The sequence below is a fragment of the Cucumis sativus genome, chromosome 2 (assembly GCF_000004075.3).
Source record: "Cucumis sativus cultivar 9930 chromosome 2, Cucumber_9930_V3, whole genome shotgun sequence".
Lineage (NCBI taxonomy): Eukaryota > Viridiplantae > Streptophyta > Magnoliopsida > Cucurbitales > Cucurbitaceae > Cucumis > Cucumis sativus.
The window spans coordinates 16,839,612-16,865,978 of NC_026656.2; the positions used below are offsets into that span (position 1 = coordinate 16,839,612).

At 32.9% G+C, this 26,367-nt stretch overlaps 5 protein-coding genes across 5 annotated transcripts; 4 read left to right on the forward strand and 1 right to left on the reverse strand.

Moving 5' to 3' along the window:
* Positions 1 to 1,089: 1,089 nt before the first annotated feature.
* On the forward strand, positions 1,090 to 25,068 carry CS-EXPA2 (expansin-A11-like; the record flags this gene model as incomplete). Its single annotated transcript, NM_001280662.1, is given in 4 exon segments — positions 1,090 to 1,123; positions 22,921 to 23,129; positions 23,553 to 23,874; positions 24,422 to 25,068. Coding segments are annotated over 3 exon segments (777 nt in total).
* Positions 2,188 to 5,319, forward strand: LOC101216083 (rac-like GTP-binding protein 5). The gene is made up of 7 exons (XM_004142953.3): positions 2,188 to 2,725; positions 3,537 to 3,624; positions 3,725 to 3,834; positions 3,946 to 4,009; positions 4,544 to 4,608; positions 4,699 to 4,764; positions 4,861 to 5,319. The coding sequence occupies exons 1-7, from the start codon at positions 2,627 to 2,629 to the stop codon at positions 4,960 to 4,962; spliced, it is 594 nt and encodes a 197-aa protein (XP_004143001.1). The 5' UTR covers positions 2,188 to 2,626; the 3' UTR covers positions 4,963 to 5,319.
* Positions 5,601 to 7,942, reverse strand: LOC101215840. Its single transcript, XM_004142952.3, has 3 exons — positions 7,662 to 7,942; positions 6,461 to 6,839; positions 5,601 to 6,370 (listed from the first exon to the last, which is right to left on the reverse strand). Exons 1-3 carry the CDS (start codon positions 7,743 to 7,745, stop codon positions 5,850 to 5,852), a joined length of 984 nt encoding a protein of 327 aa, XP_004143000.1. The 5' UTR covers positions 7,746 to 7,942; the 3' UTR covers positions 5,601 to 5,849.
* LOC101215364 (prostaglandin E synthase 2) lies at positions 8,439 to 11,202 on the forward strand. The gene is made up of 6 exons (XM_004142950.3): positions 8,439 to 8,886; positions 9,093 to 9,227; positions 9,353 to 9,431; positions 9,611 to 9,705; positions 10,474 to 10,641; positions 10,740 to 11,202. The coding sequence occupies exons 1-6, from the start codon at positions 8,556 to 8,558 to the stop codon at positions 10,898 to 10,900; spliced, it is 969 nt and encodes a 322-aa protein (XP_004142998.1). The 5' UTR covers positions 8,439 to 8,555; the 3' UTR covers positions 10,901 to 11,202.
* On the forward strand, positions 13,017 to 15,640 carry LOC101216804 (hypothetical protein). Its single transcript, XM_004142956.3, has 4 exons — positions 13,017 to 13,452; positions 13,857 to 13,959; positions 14,825 to 14,986; positions 15,143 to 15,640. Exons 1-4 carry the CDS (start codon positions 13,169 to 13,171, stop codon positions 15,302 to 15,304), a joined length of 711 nt encoding a protein of 236 aa, XP_004143004.1. The 5' UTR covers positions 13,017 to 13,168; the 3' UTR covers positions 15,305 to 15,640.
* Positions 25,069 to 26,367: the final 1,299 nt, after the last annotated feature.

The following is a 26,367-nucleotide window of genomic DNA, read 5'->3' on the forward strand; positions in this document are numbered from 1 at the left end:
TATTTGATCATTTAGTTCAAATTGTTGCCCTTTTGGGTTTAAGATTGTTTTCTAATTTAGTAAACATGTTTCAAAATGTTACATATTTGTTATTGAAATTGAGCTTTTGTTTATATATATTTTAAGACCACACTTTTAAGCTCACTTATTTTCTATTAAACATTCACTTTTCATAACTATCAATAATTTAATTTAAAGTTTACTGTAATAATGATTAAAAATCAATCTACTAAAGGCTAGCGGTGAGGATTCATTTAAAAATATAGGTTAAAAGTGCAAATCACATACCTAAAAACAAATTGAAACAAAACTCAAATCTCATATATAAAATTATAGAACTCATCGACTACATCGACAATAAAATTCAAAGCTAAAGAAACAAGTGTATAATATTTTGAAAGTGTCAAGATGTTGAGAATCATACATTGGAGAAATCAAGGGGTTTCACACTCCTTCTTGTAAGATAAATAGACTATTCCACTCCATAGGTTCAAATTTAATAACGGAGTCCACTGAATCCAAACAAATTTTTTGTTTAAGACTATGAACCCAAAGAAATACCATATTGTTAGTGAGTTTTGAAAAGGGAAGAAGATAGTGAAAACTAAATTAAAATTGTAGTGCCAAAAAATGCATTTTTTTTATTGGAAAAAGAAAACAAAAAAATAAAAAAACGAAGAAAGGAGAGGTTGGTTAGGTGAAAGTAAAACAACAATATTTGGAATGAAATTGAAAATAAGAATATTGTAATAAAAAGGTCCATTTGTGTTTGGGTTTACATAGACGTTAAAAACAAAAAAACAAGAAGAAAAAAGGCAACATTTAAAAGAGAAAAATATTAGAAAAGGGAAATGTAAAGACTCAAAATAGAAATTAAAAAGAAAAGAAAACTAATGTATTTTTTTTTTTTTTGTAAAAAAAAGAGAGAGATAATAATATATAAATAGAGATGTGGAGGGGAATGAATGAATAAGGGATTTTGAATTTGGAAGCGGCGTTAGTGAATCTCGTGAGTCATTCCCGCAATCAGTGGGATTTACGCATTTCTCTCTCTCTATATTCACATGATACCCTTTTGTTTTCTTATCCTTTCCATCTTTATTCCTATATTATTTTATTCATCCATATCTCTATCCCTATTTCCAAAAACCCAACTCTTCTTTTCTTCTATATATAATTTCCCTCTTTCCCATCATTCCATGTATATATATATGGACTTATTTGAACACATGGCCACTAAAATATATACTTGAAACTCTGTTTATATAAAATACTTTAGATATGCTGTATTTTACTTGAGAGGAAGTTTTAACGTTAGAATAAACAAAAACTATTTCACCAAAATTGTAAGATAATTTTAATTATTGAGGGGAAGAAATAATGAATGATTTCTATTTTTAAAAGTGAAAAACAAAGGGGGTTTAAGGATTGGATAGAAAATAAAAAAAGAATGAAAAGTATAGAATAGAGATAGAGTTAGGCACGTCTGTGTTCTACCACCTCGAGAATGTTGCTGCCCACGTTCCCATTCATTTCACAACAACAAAAATAACAATACTAAATAACTATCACACCACAATAATAATACATTGCATCATACAAAATTCATCAATAACCTCAACTCTATGAATAACTACTTTTAAAAAATAGCATTCTACAAGTAATTTTATGGTACAATATAATCCAGTCAAAATCTACTACGCTATAAATCTACAATACTTCTATACATACCCAACTTTTGTTTGAATCACTTTAATTTAAACTAGCGTTTTCTAATAAGGGTCTAAACTCTTATCTTTTTTACTTTTTTTTGTTGTCACCAACCATCCAATTTGGTAATTTAATCATTCATATGCTTTTCATCTACTTAAACCTCTCTCTTTCTACCACTCAATCTTTTTATATTGTTTTCCTTTTTCAAGTGGAAGATGTGTATTTAGTCTCGTTCTAGTATGTTACAACTACAACATTTACAAATATTATATAATAAAGTTAGATATAAAGCGACATCAATTTAAAACAAGTGACTTGATGGAAAAACAATATTGTAAAATTGTGAATGAAATAAACAGCGATATTTGCGAACATTTAGAAGATAGAAACAAGATGAGATAGATAATAAGTAAAGGTTGAATTTGATTTGATAGGTATGTATGTCTGTGGTTAAACTGTATGAATCAAAATGAAAATGGGAGTAATTAATTTTGTAAGATGAAATAAAAAAAGAAAAAAGGAAAAAGGAGTGAGTATTTTGTGGTAGAACGAAGAAGAAGAAGTGGTATAGCTGGCAGAAGGTGGGGAAGGCCGGCGAGCGCTTCAACCGCATTTCATTTCTTTCCTTCTTTTCAAAATTAACCCCATTTTTCATCTCTCTCTTCTTTCTCTTTCTAACCTCTCTCTTTCCCTCTCTCTTTCCATCTCTGCTCCTGCAATTTGGGATCTCTCTCCACTTCCAACAAGTCAGATCCCTCACCATTACCATTTCATGGGTTTCTCTTGATTTTCTTATTTCCTCTTTCTTTCTTTTCTCTCTCTTGCTGTCCCTCATGAACAATCTATTCTAAACAATACCCATTTCGAGTTATTACGCATTGTTGTTTCTGGGGTTCAGATCTGGTGCTTCGACATGAGTGCGTCCAGGTTTATAAAGTGCGTAACGGTTGGTGATGGGGCTGTGGGTAAAACCTGTATGTTGATTTCATATACGAGTAACACCTTTCCCACGGTGAGTTTCTTTTGTTTTTCTTCCATTTTGGGGTTCTGGGTTTGTTTTTATTTTCGATAAATATCCTTCTTTTTTGCTTTTTGTTTGAGGGTTTTAATGGATCTTGTGGAAGAATCATGGGAAGAAGGAGATAATGATGGCTTGCTATCAAGAACAACCGCCTTTCCTTTTTTTTTTTTTCTAGTTTTCCATGAAATGTTTTTAATGGGAGCAAAACGAAGGGTTCAATTTATGGATTCTTTTTTTTTTTTTTTAATTGTTTTGTGTGTATACATTTCGAAATGTTTGAGGGAGATTGGATGATGGTGATGAAATGTTATTTTACTCCAATCATTTGGAATGTGAAATTTTTTCGGCGTGTTCTTACCTGTGTAGTTGAATTTCTAATCGAGATGTTCGCTTCTGGATAAATAATAATAATAATGCACCCTTTAAAGCCACACTCCAGGAAACAATCTCATCAATTGGAATCCTCTGACCATCCTCGAAGAGATCAATTCCTTTCTTCTTCTTTGACCTTAACTTTGAACTTGAATCGTTTTCCCTTTATTTGTTCAAGACTACATGTTTGATTGAATACTTCAACACTTTTATGCTTATATATGTTATATTGAGGTTCTGAGTTCTTGTTTGATGGTTTTCTTTACCTTTGCTTAGTTTTAAGTGTATATTTTTTCAAAATATTGAACAAAAGTATATATTGAGCTTCGGAATCTTTTTAGCTTTTACTCCATGAATGGAACTTTTGATCTCTTTTAACCTTCCATAAGCACTTCCATTCTCAGCATATATGTACCTTTCTAATTTGCAGGACTACGTGCCTACCGTTTTCGACAATTTCAGTGCCAATGTGGTGGTTGATGGAAGCACGGTCAACCTAGGACTATGGGATACTGCTGGTAACCAAATGATGAGAGTTCTAATTTCTCCACCCAATAACCAGCTTGGTCAGTTTCGTTTTGTGTATAGAAGGAACTTAAAAATTGCTCTTTTGAACAGGTCAAGAGGATTACAATAGATTAAGACCACTGAGCTATAGAGGTGCTGATGTTTTTATTCTTGCTTTCTCTCTCATAAGCAAGGCCAGCTATGAAAATGTTGCCAAGAAGGTAGCAAGCTGTAGATGAAGTCCACTATTCTGCTAACTCGCTGGATATGCACTGTACATGGAAAAATTATTCCTGCTGATGACCTTTTTTTTTTTTTACATTTTCCTGCAGTGGATTCCTGAATTGAGACATTATGCACCTGGTGTTCCAATAGTCCTTGTTGGAACCAAACTTGGTAAGAGTTATTTATTTATTTTGAAGTCAGCTTTGTATTTTCACTTAGGGCTTAAAGTTAAGTGGTTAATCTGGTGCTTTAGTAGAGCAATGGATGTGTAGGGAGTCGATTCTGATCTTCAGTGTAGCAGTAATGGGTTAATCTTAGAAAAATAGACATGTCATTTTCTCCACTTTTTGAAACGCGCGAGTAATTCAATTGTTTTTTAGTTGTCCGTTTAGTTTCCCAGGTTTGTTTAAAGTAGTAGTTCATAGCATGTAGTTTCTAGTTACTGTTGCATCATCTTCAAGTTTTTTCTACCTTTCCCTTTTATATCGTTGTCAACAAGAATCAATCTTGGCATTTGCCAATATAAGCATTACTTAGTCAAGACCTATCACTACTTCCTTATATCGTAGGTTTGATCCTCCACCTTATATGTGATGTAATATTCTTGATCAATAAAAGAATGACAATCAAATCATTCTCGTGTTTATCATGAGGATATTATCGCAATTCCAAGGATGCAATCATCTCATTATATTTCATTCTCAGATCTTCGGGATGACAAGCAGTTCTTTGTAGACCACCCTGGTGCAGTGCCCATCTCCACTGTTCAGGTAAGGGCTTTATACCTGCATTTGTTTCTAAACATTCGTTGGTGTATGTACAAAGACATTTTTGGTTGATTTTCCTGTTCTTAACTGTAGGGAGAGGAGTTGAGAAAAGTTATTGGAGCTCCGGCATACATCGAGTGTAGTTCAAAAACCCAGCAGGCATGGCACCTATCTGATTTTGTTTTGCTCGGCCCCTGTTTCTTGTATCTATGCATATGTTTTATTCATGGAACTCGTTGGTATGGATTGTTGCAGAATGTGAAAGGAGTGTTCGACGCAGCCATTAAAGTGGTGCTCCAGCCGCCAAAGTCTAAGAAGAAGAAGAAGAAGTCACAGAATGTCTGTTCCATCTTATGATTGCAGAAGGATGATGCTTTTGCTCGTGCCAAAGGAACGACGACTTCATATGTACTCACCTTTTTCTCAGCATATCTTCAATCCCATGTCATCCCAAGGAAGTGGCAAATGATGGACCATATCATATCCCCCCAAGCTGACATTCCAAGATGCAAATAGAACAGTGATGATGTTTGTTTCTTATTTTGCAATCAGTTTGTTAGTGATGACCAACATTGCTAACCCTAATTTGTCTGTTTGAATTGTTCATGTATTAATGAGATACCTAAAACGAACTGCTCCCTGGGCATGAACATGGTTAGTACTGGTAACATATTTTGTCTAATTCCATTCACATGATGATGATCAAGTCTACGACTCCTAATTGCTTTACCTTGTTTTTCAACCACACTCGAACGAAACATTGGATTGCTTTTTTAACTTCGTTTTTAACAAATCAGTACAATTAAGATCATACGTCTTCAAGTGATTTAAGTACTTAATGAATTCCCTAAAACTACTTATGATTCCTATTGAACCTCTTTAATTAAATGTTAAATCAACATTCAGTGAAAACAAATTCAATCATATTGAAAATATTCAAGTGTAAATGAAATTGAGAAAACTTCAACTAAGCTTGATGTTTGAGAGACAAGATCTTCGAGGAAAAAGCTACTATTATACTCTGTCATAAAAGATATCACTTAGCGCTGAACATTTACATCATATCTCCAACATGTTCGTTGTTTGTTCAATAATCAACCAATCCGACGGGGATAATAGGCACCCACCAGAGAACAAAATTGAATGTCAAATATATTGATTCTAAAACCGATTATAACACCTAGGAAGACTATTATTCCCACTGGCGTACTGTACATATAACTCTGCAAAGTAAGAATCCAAAATCAAAATGGGATCGTATAAGGCAATGAATAAACATCAGCATCGACAAGATATTGTCCTCTCGGCCACAGATTTGAACTTCTACCACAGCTGGAAACAGTACTGAGAGCATTGTTGTTGGCCATGGTACTACTTCGTCCATCTTGTTTTCTTGTTGTTCCGAAGAGCCATTCCTCGTCATCAGTTTGTTGCTCCAACAGAAGTGGTGGTGCTACCCACTTCTCAAACAATGCCTCATAAGCAGATTCAGCCGAACTTCTTTTGCGAGAAGGTACCGACGCAACCTTATCGGTAGAATTACTGTCCCTGATGGGATGTAAAGGAGTCTTTGGGTTGGACAAAGTGGGAAAAACAGTGACAGCTGTTTCAGCATTGGCTATGGATCCATGACTGTCTCCATCTGTCTTTTGATCAACAGAATTATAGCGACCAGATGTAGAACACATCTGTTCACTGCCAGCTGATGAATCCTCTTGCTGGCTAAGTGAAGAGGCCGAGGCAAGTTTGATTCGGATGATTTTACCTGTTAATTGATAATACATTAGCGTTTGTACAAGTGGCCATTATAACTTATTTCATAAAACAGCCTATTACTCATAAAGAGAACACCCACCAGGCTTACAACCTTCATCAGGCTGTGTTGCAGCTTCCCTTTTTCTCTTGTGGTCGATCTGAGTTCCATCAGACAAGTAGGCAGGGCTTTGAGGCCATACAGGTTGTCCATGCTCTTCAGTGAGACCACTCCTTTCTAATTGTTCTGCTTCAACTTTGGATCCATCTAGGTCCTTGACTTCTTTAAAGCATTTGTCGTGTTTTTGATCATTCAAGCCCTGGCTACGGGAGGATTTCCCCTTATGTTCTTTACGTTCTTTGCTTTTGTGTTTTTTGTCCTTACTTCTCTCTTTCTTGTTCTTGGACTTCTCTTTCTTCTCTTTCTTGTGCCTACGTTTCTCATTCTTTCTATCATTCTTGCTCTGTCTTTCAGATTGGAGCTATAACGAACCAGAATAACCAGTTCAAAAAGAGCAGACGACAGAAGCACCAAACAGATCAACCATTCCCTAACTAATATAATTCAACCCTTCAAAACGGGTAGCTATCTATATTCTAAAGGAGAAATTGTATCTGGATTCAGATAATCATATATTCCAACAAGCAAACTCATACATTCATATCATGTATTCATATGCCTGAAGATATTAAAGAAAAAAAGGCCTCGATGAAAACTTGCTACAAGAGCGTTCATAATAACAAACTTAAAGAAACCCTAAGTCGCTTCTATTTAAAACTTGCAGAAAACTATTTAGAAAGCATTTAAACCAGGGTTTTTAAAAGCATTAGAAATCCATAAAGATTGATGAATAAACGATCCATAAAAAGTTTCAAGTTTAAACTTTCATTAAATTATTTTGATATAGAAACAAACTTTTATTAAATTATTTTGATTTTGAAACAAGGAATACATCCATACAAGATCCATGAACGAAGAGTACGACATGCAACTAGCAGAACCCTAATCCACTAACCTATACACTTGAACTCTCAAAGATCTAAACTGGAAACTACAGTCCAAATAATCATCATGGTACACAACTTACAGCGCTCAGTCTCCATCGATACAAGAAAAACCCACATGTAAAATTTCCCCAATCGTCGAAATTTTTTTTTCAAGAAAAGCCGTTTCCCGACTACGGATTACATATACCCCCATCCAAAAAGTTACAATCCCAAGAAGATCTCGCAATCAATTGGAATCATAACACAATTGAATCCAGCATACATTTATGAAAACCAACCAAATAGCTGAAACAAACCTTAATCGATTCGATCAAGGCCGCCTCGGTGCTAGCCACCTTCCTCACGTAACCAGGAGGTGGGTAAGGAAAGCAACGAGACATCGTGTGTCTACTATGGAAAGGGATTCGCGGCGAAGATTTGAAAGAAAAAAGAGAGGAGAGATCGAGATTTGCGAAAACAGAAGAGGAAACGAGTTAGCGATGAAAACCCTAGCGCAGAACAAACGAAGGATTCTTCGTTGAGGCGGATAATTGGAAAACCTAATTCGCCTCTTACGCGTCGCTCAATGGGGGGAGGCCCTCTATTTATAACGGCGTTCTACCGACTTGAAACTCGAAATACCTATTTTACCCTTCCCATTCTTCGTTCGGTGCGGAAATTCGTAGCTTTTACGCTGTTAGTAATGTTTTAATTAATAATATTCAATTCTTATCTTATAATAATAAAATGATATTGAAATTTTCCAGTTATGTAAAAAGTAAATAGATTTATTTAATATAGTTATAATTTAAACACTATATATTTAAATATTTGATGGTATAGTTTACTTTTTAATATAAAATTTATTATAATAAAGTTAAGGAAATTATAAATTAAAAGAAATAATGATGCAAACCATTAGTGTCATTGAAATAATTATTTTTCTCTTAATTATAAAAAAGGAGGAGAATTTGAACTTTTTTAAAGGGCTTTTTGGGAAATATAATTTCATGGAGCGGGTTTGTTTGACGCGTTCCCATACACAAGTAGGAAAGTTCCGAAGAGTTTTCATCTACGGATTCGCAGACCATCGCAATACCGTGCTCCGTCTTTTACATCAACGGCTGGTAGCATAGCATTTCCCTCTTTACCCAAAAACCCTTACAAAACCTTACAAGAAAGTTCCCACTTCCTCCGTGATTTTTGTCGCCATGAGAAAGATTAACGGAGTTCATTTACTCAGCCGACTTGTAAGTGCTGATGCCACCACCACCACCACTTACCGCCAGCTCCTCCGTCAATCGGCGGTGCTAAGAACGTGCACTGGATCGAATATTCGGTGTTTCTCTCAAGTAGCGAATCCTTTTGGTTCGTATGATCCTTCTTCTGTTCGGAAAGTTGCTGGAAATGCTCGGTTTGTCTCTGTGGCTTCTTCATCTTTGGCTGAAGATTTGGTTAATGGCTCACCGCGTCCGTCGTTCGTACCCAAGGATGTGGTTCTCTATCAGTACGAAGCTTGCCCGTTCTGCAATAAAGTTAAAGGTATTTAACCTAACGTCGTATAGGAATTAGTAGAGTGTGAAATTTTTGTCAACTTTAGGAAGGTGGATTACAATTAAGGAGAATTAATGAGAAACATAATTTTCCATTGAATGAAGCAAACTAGAACTCTTGATGTGAAGTTGCAATCTATTGCTTCATTTCCTTCTCGGTTTTTGAAGTTTCTGTTAAATTTCTTTTTCCCTCAGCATTTCTGGACTATTACAACGTCCCGTATAAAGTAGTGGAGGTAAATCCTATATTCAAAAAGGAGATTAAGTGGTCTGAGTACAAGAAGGTGCCAATTCTGATGGTTGATGGTGTACAGATGGTGGATTCTACAGGTTCATTCTAATCTGAAAGCACTAGGAAAAGTGGATTCTGTGCGTGTGTGTATTATTTATATTATCATGTTCTAATGTTTTCAATTAGAGTAGTTCTAGATAATTGTCCTGTTTTGCTTGTACAGATATAATTCATAACTTGTACCAAAGAATTCATCCTGAGAACTCTGCGTCGAACTTGGAAGAAGAGAAGAAGTGGCTTGGGTATACTCTTTTAACACATCAAGCTTCGGTACTTTTTTCTCAAGCAGTTTTTCTATGGAGCTATTGAATTTTAGAGGCAAACAACGTCTTTCCTGCTATAGAATCTGAACGTCTAATTTGTCTTTCAAAATTTTTATGTAGCATTTGTGACTGATGGATGAGGATGTCTTGTTGTGTAGGTGGGTGGACAATCACCTAGTGCATGTTTTATCGCCAAACATATACAGAAATTACAAAGAGGCTCTTGAGTCTTTCAACTACATAACCACACATGGTATGATAGCTATGAACTATTTTACATGGTATTATAGCTATGAACTATTTTAGCTGGCTTTATCGCATAGTTTTATCATGTTCTACTTTTTTTTTTGTTCTTTGTTTTCCGGCTTCATTATCTTGTCTTGTCACATTTAATTATGTATTAACTCTAAATTATAAAGTAGCATTCACTATCTTATTACACTGAAATAGACAAATCTCAACTCATGAAGAGTTGTTTGCATGGCTCGTGATTCTTGATAGTGGGAATTTAATATTTATGCTCATTTAGATGTAAAATCAGCAAAATGTATTCTATTTATTTGTGTTCATCAGTTGCAGAGTTAAAGCGAGAGAACTAGAGCTAGATTTGAAATGAGTCAATATAAGGATGGATGAGCAACGGTCTCTAAAATGCTATGTTTAGCAACAGGTTGATGTGGCTTAATAGAAATGTATATAGGATATGCATAAAGTTAGAATTTTCTCAAAATGTGATCACATATGCTAAGATGCGTGAATGCTTTTGAGGCAGAGTTGAAGTAGCCTCAAGGTGTTAACTGTGCTAACTGCTAAGTTTATATTTCTTCAAATCCAATCTTAATGCTGTACATTATTATTCACTTTGTAACTCCCTTTACTTTATCCTATTATTATATTCAGAAGAAAGCATCTTCAGCAGTTTATTTATTTGTTTGCTTTTCTTTTTTTTTTTTTGAAGTAATGGAATATATAATATATTCTTGAGTGCCTAACTTCTTTGTATAATCTTAATATGGTGCAGGAAATTTTAGTTTTGCTCAAAGGATAATAGCAAAGTATGGCGGGGCTACAGCCATGTATTTTGTTTCCAAGAAATTGAAAGAGAAACATAACATCACTGATGAGCGCAAAGCCTTATATGGAGCTGCAGAAACATGGGTGGATGCACTGAAAGACCGTCAGTTTCTTGGTATGCTTAACTTCATTCATGATCCTGCTCAGCTACAAAAAAGTTTAAGATATTTGTGAAGAACAGTTCTATTTTACAATATGTCTGTCTCTGGATAGGTGGAGCAAATCCTAACTTAGCTGATCTTGCTGTCTTTGGTGTCTTGAGACCAATCCGACACCTTCAATCTGGAAAAGATATGGTTGAGCATACAAGAGTTGGTGAATGGTATACTAGAATGGAGAAGGCGGTGGGAAAGTCTGCAAGGATCAATGGCTGAAGTTAGTACAATCTACAGTTTTTGTTACTCAATACTACATCATGTCTTGCCAGGTTATAGAAAAATATCCGAACATTTAGAACATTAGATCACAAAAGCATCTGTGAGAATAATCTGATAGATCCATGTTGCAAATAGCAATTTCTCGTTCTTTCGGACCCTGTGAATTTGTACTTAAAGGTGGTGTTGGCTCATTGTAGCTGTATTGATTTTGGTGCAACAACCTTACAGGATCAAGGAGAGTTGTGATAAAACTTAATCTCTTTACAGGTTCAATATCATTTTTGATCCTTTTCCTTAAAGCAGGACTAGACTGTTACAATGAATCTGTTTTCGTAAGGGCTAAAAAGCATAACGCTTAGGTTTGAGAACAGCCTAAATGTTGACAAAGAGTATAGATAAAACATAGGCACGCCCTACAAGAATTCCCAGTAACAAAAGCCATACAGTTTAGAACAGCTTTAGTATTTCTAAGTCCCTGATTGATATGCCTTTACTCCCCACTTTAATATTCCCCGTACCTCTAAGTTTCTGCCCATTCAACTCCAACTTTTCATTGATAACATGACGCATGGAGGAGAAGGTTATCATATTTCCACAAGGTAGGGTGTTATCACAACCTTAGAAATGATCCTCTCTTGTTCATTTGTGTTGTTGGTCACAAAAAGCTTGATAGAATGGTGTGCTGTGTTCTGGCTCGGAAGTATTCCCCCTCTCAGTTTTGAGTCATGACTACTAAATTAGGCTGCTATTTAGGTCGAAATGGAGTGAAATATCAAGTCCAACAGTCTTAAAGAAGAACCAATGAGGTAGGGAATGTTCCAGTGTTGGAATATATTGGCTAGAAAATTCAGGTTGAAATCCACCCTAAATTTCTCTTCACTTGCACCGTAGTCACCTGGAGTTTTCCCATTAAACTGCCACTTCACATGTTTCTAACTAAGTCTTGGATAAGAATCTACCATGCATTAGAATGCCCTTGTTGGCGATCCAATCCGATCCTTTAAATTGAAGAGTCTCGACCAATTTGAAAGATCATTTGATGTTATTGAAATAATTCAAGTTTGTGTTGTTTGATCAAGCTGAAGGAAAAGAGTTCAAGAGCTCCTCCAATCTCTCCACACAATATAGATGGATAGGACCTGTACTTCTTTTCTCAGAAGTGAAGTATAGAAAAATATCAATATTTTCCATTTGTAAATTAAGATATCATTCTTTTAAAAAGTATAATTGTAAAAATCTCCATTTTAAAAATCTGCCCACTTTCTTTTTTAATACATATTTTTGATAGCATCTATAGATGCTAAGTTGAGTTAATTCGATAGCACAAGTGACACGTAAATTTATATGTGATGGAAACTTAAATGTACTTTAAATGTGTATTTAATATACTAATAGTTATTAGTATAGAGAGAATAATTTAGATTTTGTAACTACAAATTACTCTTATTGAGGCAATTATCGACCATTGTATCCTTAATTAAGAATAGAAAATTACTATAAAAAAATTTTGTGATTTTGAACGCTGGACTAGTTGAAAATTTACAATCTTAAAACTCATAAAAGATTGGGCAGAATTCTTAAGAAGCTATTTTGGCCCAACCGCTACAAACAAATTTTTTGTGCAAGGAAAAACTTACACATACTTTCAATACATCAATTAGTGCACACTTAGATAAGCTTACACATACTTTCAATACATCAATTAGTGCACACTTAGATAAACTTACACATACTTTCAATATATCAATTAGTGCACACTTAGATAAACTTACACATACTTTCAATACATCAATTAGTGCACACTTAGATAAACTTACTTTGATCTGAGGTTGATTCAATATTTTTTAAGTTTCTCTCTCGCTTGAAATTGAATCAAACTTGTGGATCTCTCTCAATTCCAAAAACCATCTAAACCACCTCTTAACTTAAACTAACATTTTACTCGTGTAATGATTTCTTCAGAGCTAGATTACATCTTTGCGAGATTTGACAGCCTAGCTTTAGATACAAAAATATAATAATCTATAATGATATAGTTGTGTATATTGTCTATCACAGTCATATTTTATAAATAGCATTTAATAAAGAGTGAAAAACATTAAAGGAAAATGAGAGGCAAAACATTGGAAGCTTTCCCAAAAGTGACTTGCAAGTCAAGTCCTCGACTACTTTTCCTTTTTTCTTTTTTCCTCTTTTTTCTCCCAACGAAGAGAAACCGCTCTCTTTCCGGAGGATAACAAACAAACCTCCATCGTCAAACCAAAAATGGAGAAAACAAATTCCACTTCCTCACACCTTCAATCACTACTTGCTTTCTCCTTCTCCTTCCTCGCCCTCTTTCATCTCACTGCTCATGCTCAGAGTCTTCCCCCGCCAAAATTCGACGGTTTCGTATACGGAAACCACTCACTGGACTTTAATACCATCCACATCGAGGCCTTTTTCGATCCTGTTTGCCCCGATAGCAGAGACTCCTGGCCACCTCTCAAGAAAGCCCTCGATCATTACGGCTCTCGCGTTCGTCTTGTCATTCACCTCCTCCCTCTACCGTGAGTACACTCGCTCCTTCTCTTATGTGTTTCTGCTTTATGATTTCTGCTGACTGCTCTGTTTTATAGCACAGAGCTTTTTTTATTCTAGTTTAGAAATTGGAAAATGGATGATCATCTCAATCCGAAGGGTCGATACTTAGCTGGAATTAATTGTTATGTCTTCACGTCGTCACTTTACTGAAACTTGGTTGTTTGTGTTGGATTTCTATGGAAGAGACAGAAGTTATGTTAAATTTGCGTAGTAGTAGTGTGCTCAGGTTGGTATTGTAAGTAAATTAAAAAAAAGAAAAAAAAAATCCCTGAGGTGATTCTTTAATTATTTAAAATTGTTCGTATTTTATCCTTTCTCATGGATTCATGCGCGAAAATTTTCTGATAGTTTATATTTTCTTGGATTGCAGTTATCATGACAATGCATATGCAGCATCTCGTGCTTTACATATTGTGGATTTGGTGAATCCCTCGGATACATTTAAATTGTTGGAAGCGTTCTTCGGGGATCAGGTTATTTTTTTGTTCAATTTATTACATGCATATATTTTGAATGTAGAGAACTATTGATCTGGTGATGTATAATCGAGAATGAATGTGTGATCGTATTAGAATTATGGAGAAAGAAGAAAACAGAGTTTGAACACAAAAGGGGTTGACATTTTATTCAATAATTTTGTCCGAAAGGGGGAGTGGTATGTATGAGTACCAACTGGCGATTGTGAGAATAATAACCAGACGAATAACTTTAACAAACTACAATAATTCGTAATTTATCATTTAACAATATAGCTGAATTTCATTTGATAAATGGTTTTCCTAGCTGTACGAGTTTAGGTTTTCAATCACTTCTCTCCAAGCTCTTTTTTTAGAGCTAATGTTTTTTTTTTGGAAATTATCAAATAAATGGCACTTTCCTGCTGTATGTAAGTTCTCTGGGTTTCGCATTTGAAATGTTTAGCAGCATTAACATAGGCTTGTTTGGTGGTATGTTTTAGAGCTTTTGTATTAGAAACTGTTGAACTAGTAATACACATCCTTTTATGGGAAGAACAATTTTGGTTGTTAAGAATTATAGGTGGTCCATGAAAACAAAACGAAGAAAAATAACAGAAAATGGTTTAAAAAACAGTAACCCAAAGTTGTTTTCATTGATTTCTGTTTTTTCTTAATGTTTTAAAAACAACTAGCAAACAACTGATGAATCATGTTTTCACTGAAATTGGACGTATTTTGTTGCATCATTAGTAGTGACGGTTTCTGAATGCGAAATGTTGAGTTGAACGATCAAAATGACTAGAAGAACTTTGTATTTTATGTAGTCTCACTCTGACTCTCACTATTATAAAAACTGAATGATTGTGTTTCTAATAAACAGAAGCAGTTTTACAATGCTGAAACTCGTTACTTGTCAAGGGCTGCTATCGTGGATAGCATGGTGAAGTTTGGAGTTGAAGTACTTGGGGACTCCTACAAAAACACTCTAGTAACTGGTTTCAATGACAGGGAGACCGATCTTTTGACACGTGTTTCTTTCAAGGTATTATGGCATCACACTTCAATTTCTAATTTTCTTGGTTGTTATAAAGATATGTAGACTCATGTTATAACAGACAAGTAATGCGATAATATTGTGAGATTGTTAATTGATCTCTCTGCATGTGTCATTCATTTTGAACTCTCTTACATCTTGCAGTTTAGCACCTCAAGAGGAGTCTATGGAACACCTTTTTTCTTTATAAATGGATTTCTAGCTCCTGATAAAGGGTCTCCCCTAAATTATACTGAATGGAGAAACTTGATCGACCCTTTGATCAAGAAAAATAAGAGATCGGGGTCTCAGCATCTGTCACTATGAAGTATTTGGTCGACAAAAATCTCTATAGTCTCCACGGCCACACATCTTTAATTACTATATAAATATCTATATGGTTTGTAGATGGAGAGCATCTAATCTTGGAAGGTATACGGACTTGGCTTTTATGTGATAACCCATTCTCCCAGGTAAAGGTTAGCCAGTCTTGATTGGTTATGTGAAAAAACGACTCTTGCTAGTGAAATATTCATTGTTATGCAGTTGTCTAGTAATGTGTAAGATGGACATAGATTGTGTTTGAAGTATTCCAAGGATGCTTTCAGTGGCTTTCTCTATTTGTTTTGAAGCAATATATATCTCACTGGCTTAGTTATTTCATATGGGGCTTTACTACTCACCCAGCTGCTTTTTCTTCTTCTTCCAATCTCCGCCACATTGTTATGCAGACCTTCAATATAGAAAATCAAAATCAAGGTAACTTGAGCTTTCTTTCATTACCGAGTTCATCGAAGCGAATGTCCAGTTAGTTTATTGATTTTTGCCCTTCAGTTAGATGAGATTGAGTTGTGAGATGACATAAACCTCAAGAAGACTTACCACTGGTTAAGAGCCTAAGACCCAAGTCTCTGAGTGATACCTACTAGAGGTTGTATGTTCAAATACTTAGGTGATTTATTGGTTTCGATTGAATGCGAGTGAGAATGAGATGAGATATAGCCTTGAAACGGCATGTCTGCTGGGTAAGAGATGTAGTTTTTGAGTTATATTCATTTTGTTAAGATACCACCAGAACAACACCCAGAAAAGCTCAAGAACACTCAAATATTATATGGAAATATTATGTATTAATATTAGAAAAGTAACAAGATAATCTGACTTATAATAATATTATGAGAGAAGTAACCATATAATCTGGCCTTTTGGGAGGGTTGGTTTCTCCAAAATTCTTCACATCTTTCTCTCAACCCTCTTCGCCCAAAGAAAGTTCTATGGTAAACTTAGTACCTATTTACTAATATGCTCCTTCTAGTAACCATACAAATATTCTACTAACAATTCTATTGTATCTCACAACTTCTTAACTTTTTAACTTGGGTCTTAGGCTCTTAACCATAGAATATAGTCAATGGCTAGTTAAAAACCAACGAACCCTTGATGCGATTAGGGCTTATCTAGCTCTTATACCCATCACGCCAACTAAGTCGAAATTTTGTTAATGTCATGTATCGTTTTGATTTTGTAAATTCCAAAATTTAGAAATGTAATTAGGCCCCCTCTCAGTTTATTATTTTAAAAAAATATTTACAAACGTTAAAATTGAACCACAAAAATTTAACTATAGCTTCGAGCTTTTGAAAGATTAGGTCTATTAGGCACGGGATTATTAACTTCATGTGTTTGGTGTTCATTTTAAAAGATGATTTTTTATCAACATGAGATCTGATTGGTTGATCAAAAATATACTATAATTAGATCTAAAGTATTGGATGTAACACAATAAAAAATTGCAGATATATCAAGATTTAGATCAAATACTTAAAGTGATAAACTAACAATAGATTCTATCACTTGTTGATAGATTTTACTTTCTTAAAAATGTTACTATACTTGGTTTATCAACCTTAAAAGTACTCTCACATTGCAATTATTCAACTTTTAAGTCTTGAGTTTTGGATCAAGCTTACCTAATCTTTAGGTGGACGCTCTACCACTTGGATACAGGAAAACTATGGACCATGGGACCATCAACAGCCACATGGAAACAAATCAATATTATAGTCAAACGAATCAAAATATCCGAGGATAAAATATTTTGTGGCAATGCCTTACGTTGCGTTTTAAGAGTAAGACTAGGACATGGTGTTGGCTTTCCACCACACTCTATCATATGAGTACGAATAAATTCATCTTATCATGTTACGTCAAAACCCATTACAAAATTAGATAATCATCGTGGAATAATGTTTTGTGTTTCATTGAGTGTGTGAATCTCTTAACTAGTTAAGGTAAGCATTATACATTCGCATGGAGCTGAATCCAATTTAAATCATTCTAAGATGTATCCATAAAACATCTATCTAATAATTGATTTAAGGATGTGGTTGAAGGTTTATTTGGAGGCTGCTCGTGGTTTGGACACTGTTAACTATATCCATTGTAAGCTTATATATATATGCCTTTTTATCACCCATTGTGGTGTGGAATGCAGTTGTTGGTCTTAGTTTCGGGTCTTGTTCCCTATGAGGCATAGGAGGTTGTTAGAGAGGTTCTTCGAGGACATTTTTGGTAGGGGGAGGGGAGGAAGTTATCATTAAAGGAAATGGTTTAATGTTTGAGCATCATCTTGTTGGCTTTCTAAGTTGCATTTGAGGAAGCAATGCCACAAACATGCTTTGGCCTATAGTGAAGATAAAGGTGTTTAGGAATAAAGAAATGACAAAAGAGTAAGAACAAAAATCATGGACAATATTTAATTTACATGATTGAAGTTGCTTGAAGAATTATGGAAGTTAGCTGAAATTCTTTCCTCCTATTGAAAGGGGTTCATAATTTTAAGGGGGAAATGCTTTTGTTCTCTGTACAACAAAAAAAAAAAAGTAAAACTTTTATTAGGCCCTTCCACTTTAGCTTTTACATTTTAGGGTCGGATTGACTGATCGTCAGTTAAACTTAAGGATAAACTAAAACAACACTTGTAAAATCTTAGTAATTTTAGAACTTGGAAAGTGCGTTTGGGGCAAGGGTAACCCATAACCCATAACTATAATAATCACCTTTCACTACAATAAATCTATTTTATACTCTTCAATTAACTAGAGTCCAACGCTATTTCAAAACTCAATCGATTAACGTCTTTACTATTTTATATTTATCATTTTTTATTATTTGTTACAATGTTTACATCTACTTTCTCGAATTAAAATAGTTTATACCTTAAATACATACTATTATAAGATAATAATCTAATCAACTCTTTGCCTTCAAACACTCTCTTATAGACTAAATGGAAATGGAACATAAAACAAACTTAAAAAAAAGTAGGAGAAGAAAGAGTAAATTAAAATGTGATTTGAAGAAGAGAAGAAGACATTGGGCACATGCCTACAAGTAAGTAGAACTTAGAAGGAGAGTGAATACTTTAGGAAACATGTGTGAGTTCTGACACAGAACCCACAACCTTTTCAACTTCACTGTCTTTCAATTGCACCCCTTTCTTTAAAAAATTAATTAAGGGTTTCCCCTTGATGTTACCAATGGTCTTATCCAAACAGGCAAGTATTGGCACACATGTAAATGTGTACCACCAAGCAACCATCCTCATCTACTTTTTGGCTTTTGTTTCTCATTCTTACTTTCACTTTCCTTTTTGTCCTCTCTTCCTTCTACTCATTCACTCTCTCACCCTCACGTGAAAACGAAGTTCCACAATTCCTACCTTTTGGACATGTTTTACATCAGTTGAGTTATATAGTCATCTAGCTTAACTTTGTAGTTTTCGTCTTTTCATTTAAAAAATGTGGTAGAAGATAATTTAAACCACAAACCTCTCCATTTCAATTAATCTATGCTTGCTACGAATATTTTTTCAATTAAAAGTAAGAAAGTTCTTGGATATATAAATAAAACTAATATTCCAATTTGTACGTGATTTTTAAAAGGTAGAATCCAAGTAAACTCAAACATGTTAACATGGGAGGAAATCTGAGGAGATTAAAAGTCAAAACCAATCATGTCAACTTAACGATATTGAACTATTAATTCAAGGGCGTCAAAGATAGTAGTATGTTCTACTTCTAACGTTAGCTAGAACAAAGAAAAATCATTATTCCTTACTACAAAAATGTAATTTGAAATGTATAGTCTATCGATACGCGATATTTTAAGTTAAAATCGATAAGAAAAATTACAATCATTAGAACTTAACCAAATTAATATCGTGCTCGTTACGAGAATATGAAAAACGATCATTATAAGAACATATATATCTTAATCAATTAAACCATGGTTAAGTTATTAGCAAGTAGATGTTCGTTAAAAGTACAAAAAGTTCTTCTAGATCAAGTTAGATCTAAGTGTCCTAACATGTACTTATTATCGAATTAAATTACATTTAATTATTCTATCATGTACGATCCGTAAAGTAAGACGACTAGTTTTCGTCCCGATATATTGATTTCATACTTGTTTACCTAATTATTTTTTTAATAAGTTCAATTAATAATAATAATAAATAAATAAATAAATAAATAAAAGGGAAGTCAAGCTCTGAAATTAATGTGTAATTTGATATTTAGATGATTTTAAGGAAGAAGGCCATGTGCATCCTCGACTTAAAACCACATATATAAATTGTTATTACAAGCAATGGTTCTAATTTAATTAGCAAACCATGTTAAGTGTTAACTACCATTGACATTTTCACCAAAAAAATACAATTTAAAAATAACCCTTATTATATGGAGATCCCATTTTCAACCTTTAAGTTTATTGATTTCAATTTATTATTTATTTTATAATATTAATTATTATTTTAATTATAATTAAACAATTCCAAAAACCCATCTGATATTCCTTTGCCATGTGCATTGCCACTGTTTCAATCATTTTCTCTTTTTTCTTTATTACTCCCATCTTAAATTTCTTACTTAAATTATACACAAATCTTTTATTATTATTATTATTATTATTATTATTATTATTATTGTTATCGTTATTATATCATATGGATTTATATAATAATTTGCTTTGAATTGTATTTCGGTCGTTGAATTTTCGTAGTTAGTTCTATTTGATATTTTTATATATCTTTAAAATGTTGTTGTTGTTGTTATTTTTATTATTTTTGGAGGTGTCATTGTTGACCTATTCAAATGGGAAGTGCATTTAAATTCTTACCATATTAAATAATAACAACATTAAATGAATAACAAATTTTAGAAAGAACAAAAAAAACCCATTTTATAATTAGAGTAAATGAAATATGAAAAGAAATAAGTTTGGCAGTCTCTAATAGATGTTTAGATTATAAGTACTTTAATAATAAGGAAAAAATGTTTAGTAAGTAAGACGGTAATAATAAAAACAGAAAGTGCGTTGTAGCAAATTATGATGTTTAGTTACACATAACCTTAACATGGAATTATAGATTTGAAGAAAAAATGTAATTTAGATTATGGTTTAATATATTTGAAGTGTTTTCTTTTGATAAATTATTTTAAATTTAGTCCATCAAAAGTGACGAAATATGAATAGTTATTGAAAATGCTAATAAACAACAAAATAATTTGAAAAAATTAGTATGTGTAGAAACTTGATTTAAGATAATTTCTTGAAAATATATGGTGACTATATGAACGAAAATATATTTTAACCGACAATTGGAAGTTAACGTGTATGAATCAAAGAAGGCATCAAATTATGTGTAGTTTGGGCATATGTAATGAGTAATTTTATATATATAGTATTTGTCCCTTTTTGCTTATATGGTCCTCCTTGGATCTTGGATTATCTAATAATCACATGCTAAACTTCATTAATTAACTTAACTTTCTACCCATCTCCCCTTTCATTCCATCACTAACTTAATTCCCTTTTTATTTATTTATTTTTCCTTTGAATGTTATGATTCATATACATATACTTCCAAATCTACCCTCACAAATTTCTGACGAATTTCTGGTCGGTGGATATTATATATATATATAGAAAACAATCAAATATATAATACATATGTATATATAATCAACCATCTATCTGATCAATATAACTATGATTAATTTCGTAACATATAGATACATGTATTTAATATGTACTTATTGTGGGTACTATAGTTTTTTTTTTTTTTTTTTTTTTGATGAGGTTGAAGATATATCATTTACTTTTTTTAAAAAAAAAAATCTTAAATTTCAAAATGTTACCTTTTAATTTGGTTTGAGAGACTTCTACTACTTTTACAACTTAAAATTCACTTTCAATCGTTAGTATTTGTCGAATTTCAAATCATAAAGTAAAATATTGAAGTGAGCCTTAGTAAAAACTATAAAGTAAAATTGTAAGATAGTGAAACCGACCATTTAACCAAATGAATATTGAATTTAAAACTTGAGAGTAAAAGCATAAGAACTTAAAACTAATAGAGCAAATCAAAATTAAACTCAAAATTCCATATGCTAGAGTGCAATCTCAATTCTAAATTTGAGGATAAAAAGGAGAATTTCTCTTCAATTCAACCATTTTCATTTTTGCTAAATTAACAAGGTTAATACTAATCATTCAATAATAAAATCTAATAGATGGTTTCAATTGTAAAAATCAAACAATTAGAGTTGAAAGAATCATAGACTTTTATTCAAACTTCATCTTAGTCAACTATACTTACTTTTGCATTAACAAAAAAAAAAAAAAAAAACTTAAGGTAGCTTATTTTAGGAATGAATACAACACAAGTCACTAATTTATTTATTTTTTTGTTTTCAACTATATCAACTTGATTGATAAATACTTTAAAAATCATAGTGCCCTACTCTAAATTATCATGTATATCTTATCAAATTTCCACTATATATATATATATTATTAATTTAGCTAAATAACACTATTACCTTTTGAATAAACTGATCACAAGCTAAAATGAGAAAAATTATATTTGACATAAAATCATTGAAAATAATTACAAAAAAAATTGTTAATGAATGTGATCATCAATTCATCATATCCAATTACAAAATTTAAAAATCATTAGTGGGTATGTGAATTGGTATATATGTCAAAATTTGGCATGTGAATATGATATACATATTTATATGTTTTGAATGATTAGGGTTATAATATCACGTTCATTTATCAATGTTCATGTGGGATTGTCTATGAAATATTATTATATATGTATGATAAGAAAATTTAAAAGAGTTCCAAACTTCAATATTATTAATAAAAAAGAAAAGAAAAGAAAATTGATTAAAAAATTAGAATGAAAATAAATAGTGAGGTGGAGAGTTTGATTTATTCACGGCTTTCCTGCTGGTGAGGCCATGTGAGTTTCCTCTCTCAACACCTTAACACAACGTGGGAATGATTCAAATCATATTTTCCCTTTTCAATTTATACATTTTCCCAATTTATATTACATTTTATTTTTTTTCCAATTATGATCATCATAATCATAATTTCCACAACTGATATTACTTTCTAAACAATATTCAAATGGAGTTAACTATTAGTTGATATACAAAGGATAAAATTTTAGGTAATTAAAATATTGAAACACTTATAAAAATGAGAAAGAGAATTATTTGTGAAAATGACAAAAAAAAATAAAATAATAATAATAAGGTTATTCCACACGTATAAAAATAAATCCATACAATTTTTCTAAAATTTGTTATCGATGTTTGATCGTTCAAACTATATATTATTATAAGATTTAACTAATGAAGGGTGAACCCATCATTTTACCATTCCTTTTAAACAAAAATACATGATTTAAAATTCTCAACAAATTTGAAAAGGATAGTCATATATTTTTGTAATATATTTCAGAAAGAAAAGAAAAGAGACAACAATTTGCTTGCAGTTGCCAGAGGTCACATGTGAGGTTGTTGGATTGGGGGATTTAGGGTTCTTATTTAAGACATTCATTTGCTTCTCAATTCCTAAACCATCCTTTCTTCTTCATCATCTTCTTCTTCTTCAAAAACTCTATCTCTCTCTTTCTGGCAATTAATAATGGAGAAACTTCCTTTCGCATTTGCCTTCTTTCTTGCTCTATCCAACTTCTTCTTCCTTTTTGTCAATGCATTTACCGCCTCGGGATGGGCTCCCGCCCATGCTACCTTCTATGGCGAGAGCGATGCCTCTGGAACAATGGGTAAGTACACAATATTATATATCATTTACAATAAAGTTTCTCTTTCGTGTTTCCATACTCAAGTCTACATATTTTCTAATCGTCAAAATTTAAAGTAAAAGAAAAAAAAATCATGAACATTGGTTTTCTAAAAGGTGAACAATCAAATGTATTTAGTCATATTTAATTTAATTTTCTTAAGATATATTATAACTTGTTATATAAAGACAATAACAATGGTATGAGATAATATATAATATTTATATATTTTTGCTACATTTACAATTTTGTTGGTAAGAAATAAAAATCTTAAATTTTGTAATTTAAAATTAAAAAACGACCCTTACGGGAAAGTGCACTTTAGATTAATACCATTGTCTTTTCTATGTAGAAAAGCACAATATTAATTAAACTTTCATTGTGTTTACATATGTGAATATGTAGGTGGAGCTTGTGGGTATGGAAACTTATACCAGACGGGTTACGGGACGAGGACAGCAGCGCTGAGCACAGCATTGTTCAACGACGGAGCATCGTGCGGTCAGTGTTTCAAGATCATATGCGATTACAAGACAGATCCACGGTGGTGCATTAAAGGAGCATCAGTGACGATAACAGCAACAAATTTCTGCCCACCAAACTACGCTCTACCAAACAACAATGGAGGGTGGTGTAACCCTCCGCTTAAGCATTTCGACATGGCTCAGCCTGCTTGGCAGAAGATCGGCATTTACAGGGGCGGAATCATCCCTGTCCTCTACCAAAGGTATATTATTAACTTTTAACTTTTTAACTTGGGTCGATTTGGTCTTTTCACTTTGGTGTTTTTGTTTTAATTGTTAAAAGATTCTTAAACATTTAATGTGAGTTTTCAACGTAAGATGCTCCATCAGCCATGTGACCTAAATCAGAATTCAATCTAAAACAATTGGAATCTAATTTTTAAAATATGGTGAATACAAGGAGCCAAATTTCGTCTTTAAATTTCAATTTTGTATTAGTAAACTTTTTAGATGTTCTTTTTTTAAAAACATACAAGTTTATGAATTTTAACCATGGGAATTTTAATTGGATTCACCTAAAATGAATTGTGGTGGGTATTATTGGTTCTCTATATTTTAAATATTAATATAATAACAACACTCTCAAAATAATTGAAAAAAAAATTACACACCTGAAAGCTTAGCCCACAAAAATTAATAAAACAAACTTCATAGTTTATGGACCAAAATAAGAACATACTCCAACAAAAAACAATATATTGTATATAGTTGTAACATAAATGAGTTTGAATGTGGTTGATGATGATACAGGGTTCCTTGCAAAAAGAGAGGAGGTGTAAGATTCACAGTGAATGGAAGAGATTATTTTGAACTTGTTCTAATAACCAACGTGGGAGGAGCGGGTGACATCAAGTCAGTGTCTATTAAAGGCTCTAAATCAAGCAATTGGACCCCAATGTCAAGGAATTGGGGGGCCAATTGGCAATCCAATTCCTATCTAAATGGCCAATCTTTGTCCTTCAAGGTCACCACAAGTGATGGGCAAGTCCAAGTTTTCAACAATGTTGTGCCTTCATCTTGGAGATTTGGCCAAACATTTGCCAGCAAGGTCCAATTCAGCTGAGGAAATTAAGACCCCGCTCGGGTCTAGGATCGTGGGTTTAGGGGTGATCGGATTGGCAGAGGCGTGCCCAAGTGGTTTTTTTTAATCTACGGAAGCAGCCCGCCATCTTAATTTCAGCTATCTGGTTACCGTTTTTATGAAAAAGATCCACGACATTATTCCTAACTGATGGAAGTTTGAATTTGTGTGAGGAAAGTAATAAGAAGCTAAAGGAAATTACTTTTGTGGCTTCAAAATATAGGTATCTTCAATTACTCATATAAAGTTTTTCTTTTTCTTTTATCTCTTAAAGTCAATTTGTAAGGTTGGTTTGTAACAAGCTATATAATATATATATATATCAACAACTTTATTTTGTTTGTTAAACTGTGTTTCGTATCTTATGTTTGTCTCTAATCTATTTCCACTGGTTAATTAATTATAATTTTAATACTTGAAGTTTGAGTTTTGAGTTTTGAGTCAAGTTAGTTCAAGTCTCACACTTGAACGTTAAAATTCCAATATTTCATAGATGTTTAATTTTGGTCCCTCAATCTACAGCGTAACTAAGTAATCACATAATACAGAGATAAAAACTTTTTCCGTCCTCCTCTAGTCCTCATATCTCCTTTTAGTTCACCTTATCGGTCATTCTGCAGTCGCAGTTACCTCTTCCTTCTCTTTCGGTCGTGGGACTCTTAACTCCTAGACTAATTCAAGTTCATTAGAAGGAAAAAATATTTTAAATGATTTGAAGGGTTGATAAGAAAAATGACAAATTAGGAGGTTTACTTATAAATAGCAAAAATTTACTTTTAAATTGTTAGAATAGCAAAATAGAAAAATCTGTAAAAAAAAAAATAGATGAAAAACTTGAATCCTAAATATAATGGTTCAATAAACCCCAACTACATTATAATTAAATAAAAGGTCACACACACAATTAAACCAATGAAAAATCTAATTTTCCCACAAAAACTAAAAAATAACACATATCACGATAGAAGCTTCACTTAAGCTCTGCAAATGTTCCACATCTCCTTCAAATCGTGCAGGCATTGAAAACTTTCCATTAATTTTACGTTTTGAAACCCTAGAAAATTTTGAAAGGTCTTTCATTCGCTTAAGTTCCAAATCTCCAAAATATTATGTTTGCTATCTTCAGAATTTGTTCCATTGAAAACCTTCAACTTCTTCAAATCAGCTTCAAAACCTTGAAAACCTTCAATTTCTTCCTCCAACGTCAACACCAGTTGGAAGGTCGATTTGCATCAAAGAATCAATCGTTTGGGCAGTAGGGTAAAAAATATCAATGAAGCGTTGATGTGTTCTAATTTCAAAATGGAATCTTGCAACGTTATGGACATGAGAGGATTTAAGAACATGATAAAAGCGCTTTTTTGTAGGTATGGCACAAGACCCATGGTTTTTGCTGCTCATGTCGAAACTTTTCCCCTCTCTTGTTTGCAAGAAAAACTCTCCCTCACTTTGTTTGTCTCATACGTCGGTTGCCTCCTCTTTCTCAATCTCCTTCTTTTAGGTTTTCTTTTCTTTTCTCAAATAAAACCTAAAAGAAGAAGATTCAAATAATTGCAAAAATATCATTGAGGCATAATTACAATTCTAAAATTTAAATTCAAATTGTTATTAAAAA